This window comes from Montipora capricornis, chromosome 4 (assembly GCF_036669925.1).
Source record: "Montipora capricornis isolate CH-2021 chromosome 4, ASM3666992v2, whole genome shotgun sequence".
Taxonomy (NCBI): domain Eukaryota; kingdom Metazoa; phylum Cnidaria; class Anthozoa; order Scleractinia; family Acroporidae; genus Montipora; species Montipora capricornis.
Genome location: NC_090886.1, coordinates 19,415,834 through 19,425,833, shown reverse-complemented (window position 1 = coordinate 19,425,833; position 10,000 = coordinate 19,415,834). Strand labels below are relative to the sequence as shown.

Here is a 10,000-nt window from a genome sequence, read left to right as displayed (position 1 = left end):
TTTAGATCTCTGTTTTCAGTCTACAGTGAATGGCGGAATATGATTTGAAAACGCTACTGTAGACGCAGATCTTTTTATCCATTTTCATGGAACCGAAGGTTTTTGAAAACAGGGGTTTCCAAAAATGCATTAGTGTGGACGGCCCTCAAGAAATAATGTGAAATTGTTGTTCATGAAGAATCATGTTCATAAAATTTGTAAAAAATGTACCACTGTCACAAATTATATAAATTTGTAAACAAGCAAGTATAAAGCTTAATAGGCATTCTGCAAGGCTCTATACGGTGCCCTCTGCTTTTCCTTGTTTATATAGATGACATTCCTCAATGTATTAAAGGGGTGGCGAATGGATCTTCAAAAACTCTGGGTCTCGCAAAATTTTAGTGGAATTTCACTGGTCTCGCAGTCTCGTTTTTTGAGCGGTTATGTGCGTCTCACAGTCTCGTTTTTTATATGAAGGTGTCAAACACTTTGAAGTCTCGGTCTCGCAATCTAAAAAGTCAAAATGTCTCGGGCTCGCAAAGAAAAACGCTGGTCTCACCGTCTCCCAGTCTCGCATTTACCATTCGCCACCCCTTATTAAACATGATTCTAAAGTTGCCATATTTGCAGATGATTCTAAGCTGTTTAAGATAATCGAAAAGCCATCAGAAAAATTTTCACTTCAACAAGACCTAACACAGCTCTCAGTCTGGAGTGATGCCTGGGAAATGTATCTCAGCATACCCAAATGCAAGGCCCTGAATATCTCTAGGAAGAAAATTCCCACAAAGAGAGCATACCACCTTAATGGGTCACCACTGACAACAGTTAGCGAAATTAAAGATTTGGAAATAACCGTCACCAATACTCTCCTATGGTCTCAACATATAAAGCTGATCTCTTCCAAAGCAAATAGAATGCTTGGCCATATTCGTAGGGTCTGTAGAGATATACAGCTGTAAACTATCCTGACACGAAGAAACTCTTTTACTGCTCAATTGTTCGACCACAAGTAGAGTACACTTGTGAACTATGGTCACCTTACACATCAACGGACACATCAACAGACAAACTATTGCTAGTACACATTCAGTGCAGGGCTACAAAGTTTATCTTGAATTATCCAAGGGATATCTCCTACAGGGATCGGCTGTTTAAACTTCCTCCACTACCATTAGAATGTTGAAGGGTAATGTACATGTAAGACTCAGTACTTATCTATAATGCTAGAGCAGGCCATATTGATCTGGGTCACCAAGACTTTTACAGTTTGACAGAAAATGCGTAATTCGAGTGAGTTAAATTACCAAATACCACACGCAAAACAAAATTACTTAAAATTTTTTTTTTATTATACATGTAGGTCTATCGATTTTTGGAACAAACTACCAAGGGATATTAAAAGCATAGACTCATTTTATACTTTTAGTTTTTTATGATGATAAAACCCTTTCTTAAATTCTTCCAAGTCGTGAGGGTTTAAGTTAATGAAGCTATTCTAAATTAACTCAAGTGGTTGTAAATAACATTATATGATAATTATTACTATTTTATTACTACCTCTACAATTATAATTGTAAGTATTTTTTTTTTGTTAATATTTATTGGGGTTGAATATCAATTGGGAATCGTCCTGTTTTCTTCTCCAGTTGCTGATGTTATCTTTTTTAGTTTTTTATTGGCTGTTTTTATACTAGAGATGCATAATCCGTCCAGACGAATTATGCGTCTCTTGTGTTATCTGTCTAGTGTAAAGACGGGACAAACTATATGAGACGCATAATTCTTCTAGGACGAACATGGGAAAACATATTTTCTACGTTAAATTAGTGTAGTGTAAAGATGGGCACAAGACTCATTATGCGTCGGGACGAAGTATCTACTTCAGTGTGTCTTCAAAGACGCACTTAGAGGAGCAAGGATGGCACAATTGGCTTGTGTGCGGCCTTGGTGTATGAGGTCCTGAGTTCGATACCAGGATGTCGCATCCTTGTTTCAACTTCTTTTCTTTCTTGTAGCTAAATAGCTTTAAATATCGGTCAAATGGAGCACTGATGGAGAGGGGGGAGTAAAATGAGCGCACTGTTGACCTCAGGTTTGTCAGTTGAATTACTGTTACGAGTTATCGATGTTAAATATCGTTACTTTACTTTACTTTACTTTGATAGTTCCTCCAGATACATAATGCGTCTTGTGCACGTTTTTTATACTAGACAAACTTAACAGACGCAGAAGAAATGTTTGCCCAAGTTCATCCCAGACGAATTATGCGTCTCTAGTATAAAAACGGCCATTTTTATATTATACATGCAACAAAAAAAAAAAAAAAGTTAATAAAGCCCAAAGCGCCAGAAATTTTTGGTGACTAAAATACCTGAGCTGGCGACCAAATCTGAAAACTTATGGGTTACCCGGCCCCCAGGTTTTTTCAAAGTCAAGCAGTGTGCCAAACTAAGCGTCAAACAAACTTGAGATCCTGCGGATTCTTCTCCTTCCATGTGACTGAAAATCTTGCCATCCTCATGTCGGCTGACTCATTGACAATTTTGATTATTTTGCTGAAGACAATAATTACGGTACATTAACTGAATTTTTTTTTGTAGTTGGAGGACACAACTGACTTTGAAGAAAGGCGTGCCATCAGACAGCAGTTGCGAGAATTAAGAAAGAAAAAACTTGATGCATTAGAATCAAGTCCATCAATGAATGAGCGGCCAAGGAGAAGAGAAAGAATAAGGAAAGAAGAGAAAACCACTGTGATAACAGAGACCAACACCACCGATAATTCCTCACTGCCATCAACTCGAGCAAAAATGGAGGTAAATTCTTCTTGTACTGTAACCACTAATGGATCTGCTGAAAATGGACATGTGGAAAATGGAATACAAGATGGTGAAAACGTTTTTGCTGAAGCTGATACTTTTGTAAAGGAACAACCAGTCAAACATGAAAATGAAACTGAAGTTGATGTCAATATAAAGAGAGATACAAATCCACAGGAGAATGAACCCGAGCAATTAGTTGTCTCCGTACCACAGGAACAGCCCTCAGAAAGTGAGGCTGTGGATAAATCATCTGAAATGGTCAACAGTGAGGAGAAGGATCCTGCAAAGGATCAGACAGATGAAGTTGATCTAACACCGGAAGTGGTTGAGAAGATTGAAGATATTGATATGCTGGAAAAGCTAGTAAGTCTTTTAATTCCTCCATTTTATTTCATGGACCATCATTGGCCATTTTTACACATTAGAGACATAATTTATTTGTCTGGGACAAACTTAGGCAAACATTTTTCTGTGTCTTTTGTATTTGTCTAGTATAAAGACAGGCACAGTAAAGTGAAGTAAAGTCTCTGCTTGCAAACCAGAAGGCCCATCTGGCCGGCACTTATCTCTGGTTTCATTAGCATGAAGCGACTAGGAGTATTTCTACTCCCCCCTGGATGGGATGCTAGTCCATCACAGGGTTACCCCCAGCATTTCCCATCTATACACCTGGATGGGGAGAGGCACAGTGAGAGTAAAGTGTCTTGCCCAAGGCACAAGACACATAATATGTCCTGTGGGCCTCTTTATACTAGACGAATTTAACAGACACAGAACAAATGTTTGCCCAAGTTCATCCTAGATGGGTTAGGCATGTTACTGTATGTAGTTTGTCCCGTCTTTACACTAGACCAATGACAGGAGTGATGCATAATTTGTCAGGATGGATTATTTCTCCAGTATTGTAGTCAATCATACTCAACTAAGTTTTGAAAAATGTGGAAAAAATTTGGTTTGAGTGTCAAGATTGAAAGTGTATCTATTGCAAGGCTTTAATTGGTCAAAGTAAAGTGTCGTGCATAAATCATAGTGTTGCAGTTATCCTACTGCCAACTGACTCTCACAAAAACAGGACTTAGACACAGGTTTTAGTCTGATAACAGTTGTAAATGTTCACAGGAGCCAGTTCAAGTCTTTACAAATGCGTGTGTCATTGATTATGCCATGTTTGCCTTTGTAACTTTGTTATCATTGTTTGAATTACCAAGCTTAAAGAAGTTCCCCTCAATGAATATGCTTTGCGGAAAGCAATACGGCTGCAAATAAGGCAATTAAGGGTCAAGAAAGGTGAGTGACCATATGCATATTGATTGACTTGCAGTATTAAAATTAATATGTAGCATCTTTTATGAGTCCCAGAGGAACAAAACATTCAAGCCTTCATGCATGGACTGATTGTTAAAAATGATTTATTTACACTGAGTATAGACCATGTTTGAACTGGCTTGCTGGGAAATGGGGTTTGAATGCAAAATATTATAAGAAAATTATCAGTCAAGCATGTTTAAGTTCTCAAGGTCACTTTATTTTTATGTCAAGAACTTCCCAAAACATACATATGTATGTGCATTTTGGGTTGGTGAAAGAAGGCAATATTCTCGTCACTGAATGAAACAATTATCCTGGGGCCATTCGCGGTTTCTGTACTGAGAAAATAAACAAAAGTTTAGTGAAAGGAAGGTGAAATATTAGGACTTTCGGATCACCGGTACCTGAGGTCTCTAACTACTTTATTCTGTTTAATAACTGTGTGAACTGCAGCAACGCAAAAACGTCCAAAAGGAACCTCAACACTCAAGTCTTCGGCTTTGGCAACTCATGGAAATAGGTTAGTGTGTAATGAAATCAGCACAGTTTGCATCTACTGATGTTTTTATTTACAGAAGCAAGCACAGAAAATGAAAATTTGTTGGTTTTGGAGAAAGGTACAAAAGCCAAAGACAATATTGATTTACCAGGGAATGACTTCAGTGAATACAGCACACAGTCAAGAAATCATCTTAATGACAATGCGGAGGTTGACTTGGATTTATTGGAATCAACAAATGTGAATTCTGAAACAACAGTGTCTGGATCTGAAGAACTTGAAGCAGTTGGTGAGATCAAGACTGAAGACATGCAATGGGGATCCGAAAAAAGTGAAAGTGATTGTGATGGGGATAATGCTTTATCTGTAGGGTCAAGGTCAGTGTTATCAGAGGACACCTCTGAGAATGACAAACCCAAAAAACCACCCCAAGTACCACCAAGACCTTCAAAGACTTCAAGCACCAGCTCGGAGGCTGAGCTGACTGGGGATTTTAAAAGCAGAATCCTTGGGAATCCTGCTGGTCCTCCCTTGAGGGACCTGTCTAGAAAGGTAAAATCGCAGCCTGAGCAAGTGGACTTTAGAGGACAATTAAAAAGGACTGGTTTAAGAGCAGATAAAGACTTGACAGCTCAGGGGAAAAAGAGGCAGCAGCTCAATGAGGGTGACTTTCGTGGACAGCTCAAGGCAACTGGTGTTGACACTTCCAAAAATCCATCAGGATTCAGATTTGCAGGTTCAAAAAAGGGGAGCCCTGCACAAGTTGACTTCAGAGGACAGTTGAAAAGGACACCTGATGAATGCCAAACATCGAAGGTGACCCCACCCCGCCCACCTCCAACATATTTAAAGAAAAAAAGTGAAAGTGACGCTTCATTGTTGTCATCCATGGCGAAAAGTGAGACAGCAAAACCTCCTTCAAAAGGGGATGTCAAGACATCGGAAAGTTCTGCCAAAGAAGTTCGGAAAATTTCTAGTGCTGACTTGTTTAATATGCTGCACAAACCAGCCGAGAACTCAAAAGAAGACTATCTTGTTCAAAGGGGCCTTAAAACAGCAGAAGCATCAAAATCCACCCAAAAGTTCAACAGTGTGTCTCTTGACACCTCAGTGGAGGATGAAAAATTCAAAGCTCGAATGGCTTGGAGGAAGCAAAGATCTGACAAACAGTTTTTACCGGGAAAAGGTTCCAAGGATGATAGAAAAATGTCCGCTGGTGTAGAGACTAAGGACTTTCAGGCTATTCTGAAAAAAGCTGGTGTACAACAGTCAAGAATGGTAGAAAAAATTTCGGGAGAAGATACCAAGGGGCAGATGTCTACTGATGCTGGAAAATGGTAGGTTCATATTGTCAGGAATTTTTCGAGTCTAATAATTTAATTTGTGTGATATGTTGTTTAATACTGTTTTTGCTGTCTATTGTAACCCATACTGACCAAGTGTTTAAAGTAAAAAATAATATAAAATACTCTGCTATTGACTTTCAATTTTCTCTCTTTTACTCAATCTCTAGAGAACCTGACTTCAAGTGTCTCTGGTGTGGAGAATGTGTTGATTATTTTATTGCTCTGTAAATTAAAATTTAAGAGGTAATTACAGAAAGTGTAAGGGCTGTTAAAAACAAATGTCACAAGGAAAAATGGGCTCTTGGTGTTTCTGTTGTTGTTCTTTAAGACTGGCTTTTCCTAACCAACGACATGCTGTGGACTTCAAATTAATGGCAATCAAATGGTGTTAATGTTAGTTCTAAAAAGTTGTCAGGACCACATTGGCTTAAATTTCACTTGCAGTGCTACAGTACAATGTGGAATGTCGATACGTTTATGTAATAGGACTACATGCTGTCCTATTTGGAAATAATTGAATGAGAAAAATTCTGAGGACAGCCAAAATTGGATGAGGCCGTAGGTAGAGTCCAATTTGGCAGTCCGAGAAATTTTTTGAATACAATTATTTCCAAATTGGACAAGCATGTAGTCCTGTTACCTATTAATTATATAGCATATCCAAAGAACGTCGTCAAGCTCGTATTCGGGAATCTCCTCAAGCTTTCTCACTTTGCTTCGCTCAGCACGCCACAGATCAAACACTTTAACCCAATTTTTGTGCTTCTTTGAGTATTCTTGTTCTGATTATTCTCCCTCATCTCGAGTAAATCAGTAGCATCTATCTCTGGAAACCTAGCTGAAGACTCCATTTGAAACTCTGAGTCGTCAATAAGGTGGAGAGAAAAGTCGGGAAATTCGGCCATTATCAACACAAAACAAAACCGTGTGAGCGATGATCGCTCGCTGACGTTTAAAAGCAGTGAAAATAGCTGCAACCTGATTGGTCAATATTCGGTTCATTTATTTATCTTGACATTTGATTGGTTGATGGAAAGCATCCAGATTTTCCTCAAATTGGATGGTTTGTTCAAAGCTGAAGGAGACGTTCCAGCAAAAACTATCCAATTTATTTCAAATTTGGACAGTTAGCAACAATTAATAAAAAATTGATCTGTTGGCAATATTGGATTTGGATGCAGCTATAGAATTATCATATTAATTGATCAGATTTTATTAATTGGTCTCGTACAGTAAGAGCTACCCTGCTGTTGCTGTAAAAGGACTATGAATGTTAGGAATTAAAGTTGGACTAGAGAATGCAGTAGTATTTTAGGTAAAACATGTTTTGTTGTGGTGAGCTTTATCAGCATTGTGAAATGCAAAGTAGGCAGGGAATAAACAGCACAAAACCCAAAGCAGATGTGTTGTGTGTTGGTTTATCCAAGTGGACAAAAGAACAACCCAATGACATCACTGCTACTGCACTACCCAAACAGTGCCACAAATTTGCTCAAAATTGAATGAAAACTAATCCAAAAAGCTAATTAATAGTGATTTGCTTAATTGCATTAGTTTCAGCAATGAGTGTTGAGTCTGTTCTTCAAAGAAGCAATCTTAAAAGAACACAAGACCCATGATAAAATAATGATGGAAATAGTAAGAATGACATGGTAGTATTTGGCAAGAAAATATAACAGTATTGCAGATGTGACTGCCAAAATTGTTTGCCAAATCGTGGAGCATTAGCCTTGCATGATGAAAGGATTGATAGGTGACATTATTATGACAACATCTTACAGTTGCTGTCAGATATTATGGTCTAACCCTTGCCCACTCTGCTGATATGAAAATGCTTTTCTGTTTCATTTCCTTTGACAAAGAGTAGCAATATTCTTACTTCTTTTATTTCTTTTTCCCTGTGAGCGTTGTTGAATGTTCTTTCATTCTTTTGTGTTTGTTACTTGTGTCTGTGTACACTCAGCTACATTTAATATAAATAGTGCATGGTGCTTAATGTCAAATGAGTGTTTGTTAATAATAATCATAATTGGTGTTAAATTACTGACATGTGGGAATTGTAAGGGTGGTGTATTTTGAGGCACATTGGACTAAATGACCTTTTGATCTCCTACATTGTTAGTGATCATTTATTGCTTTTGAAAAGAAATGATCTGACCTTTCATGTGAGATTATTTATAAAAGAGGGTTTTGCTTAAGCATAGTTCAATGTTGTTTGCTGAAGACCAACCAAGTAACCATATGTGTCATCCATAATATTGCATGAAAATAATAAATTTTTAATTTCATTGTTTTGGCACATGGATTTGTTGCAAACCTTTAAATAAATTGTTTCCTCAAATTTCAACTATTATAAGGTGATTAATATTTAGTTATGCAGATCGATATCCTGAATTGAATCAAACCGCAAATTATCAATTTGGCATGATTTTGTCGTGATACACGGCATTTGCCAAGATCCAATACATATATGACATATCCATTCACCCACTTAAGTGAAACCTTAAGTGAAATATTTCAACAGCGGATTTTGAACTTGGTTTATTCTTCTTCTTGTTAAGGAGTGAAAAGGGTCCTGTTGACATCGTGAACAAGGACGAACTGCAAAAGCTGCGAGCTGACCTTTTTCATGAAAAGGAACAGAAAACAAAGGGAGGAGATACTACAAGTACACCAGAGACCCATACCAGTGATGTTGTGCAGGTGGATGGTGCACAGGTATCAACTCAAAGTGTAAAAACAACTGAAGTCCACAAGACCACAGCTGGGGCAACAATGACGGTTACAAAGACTACCAGTAAAAGAGAGGTTCGAAAGGCTGCTCCAGGAAAAGGTTCGTGATTTGCAAGTTAAAATGTTGGTTATTTAGAATTTGAAATGATTTCAAAATTCTTTGTCATGCCAAAGAGGAAGTTGTGTTGTCAATAGCTCATTAAAATTAATACTCTGACTTTGCATGGAATTGAAGTTAATAAGACTTTCTTGTGTAATGGGATAATATCAGCTTGCTTCCAGCAATCCGGTATCTTGCCTAACGAGAACGACAAATTGATGTAGCTGCACAGTATCCGCACAGTTTTTTAGAATCAATGGGTGAATGCCATCCAGCCCAGGTGGCTTGCGAGGTTTCAACCCTTTCAGTAACTTGGTGACTACATCAACTGAGCATCGGAGAAAACCAAGACTAGACTTTAAATGTAATAATGTTGTGATCAGATATTGGCTCTCCAATCTCTACGTCCAGAACCATGTCGCAGTTATTGCATGGTTAGAATAAGATCCAGTATGTTGTAAACTTCTAGTTGGTTTGGCCCTGTATTCACTTCCACGTCTCCTCCAAGCAACAGTAGGAATTTAATAAAACAGTTATTCCATTCGCCTGTAAGGCTGGTTATAGCCAACTCAGCACTATGCGCCTCGTTGGCTGTTTACCATCTTGTATCCAACGGGTGCTCATGGAATAATAATTATTGTTAAGTATACAGAATTATCACTAGAATTTGTCGATACTGAAAAAATAGAAATGTGACCTTCCACGGGAAAACGTACACTAACGTTTGCCCGTTAAACGGCTTAAAACTAACGGACGGTTAACGGATATTCAACGGTTTTGAAGATTGGTTTAACGTTTTTTACTAACGCTCTGACGGTTTGTGCTAACGCTCTAACGGTTTGTGCTAACGCTCTAACGGTTTGTGCCAACGCTCTAACGTTCTTTCCATCAGTTCTAACGTTCTGCCTTAGCGCTTTAACACCAAGTCTTAGTTCTAAGCTCGAAAGGCTGATCGATGACACCACAACGTAGTGAGCGATTACCGTTCATCGAACAAAAGCCATGGTTTGAAGTACTAGCACCATCGTGAGCTGGCCAAAACAAATCGGATGCACATTTCAGCGAGTTTTTTGCTTTAAGAATACTACGATGTAGACAGGCCACCAGAAACGATTGCGTGACTTTTAAAATACGATTCCGAAGAGGCGCGCCCATGGCGCCATAACTGCTGAATGCAACGAAGTCCGGATAAAAGTGGCTAATCTCG

The 10,000-nt window shown here is 38.4% G+C and overlaps 1 protein-coding gene across 2 annotated transcripts in view; it reads left to right on the top strand.

Moving 5' to 3' along the window:
* The window catches only part of LOC138045714 (smoothelin-like), a 35,372-nt gene that overhangs the window by 9,054 nt on the left and 16,318 nt on the right, over nt 1–10,000 (top strand). For both annotated transcript variants that reach the window (XM_068892301.1, XM_068892300.1), the window contains exons 2-5: nt 2,586–3,170; nt 4,016–4,094; nt 4,691–5,951; nt 8,522–8,793. In XM_068892301.1, the coding sequence (XP_068748402.1) occupies nt 2,586–3,170; nt 4,016–4,094; nt 4,691–5,951; nt 8,522–8,793 (2,197 nt within the window). The remainder of the gene's footprint in view (nt 1–2,585; nt 3,171–4,015; nt 4,095–4,690; nt 5,952–8,521; nt 8,794–10,000) is intronic.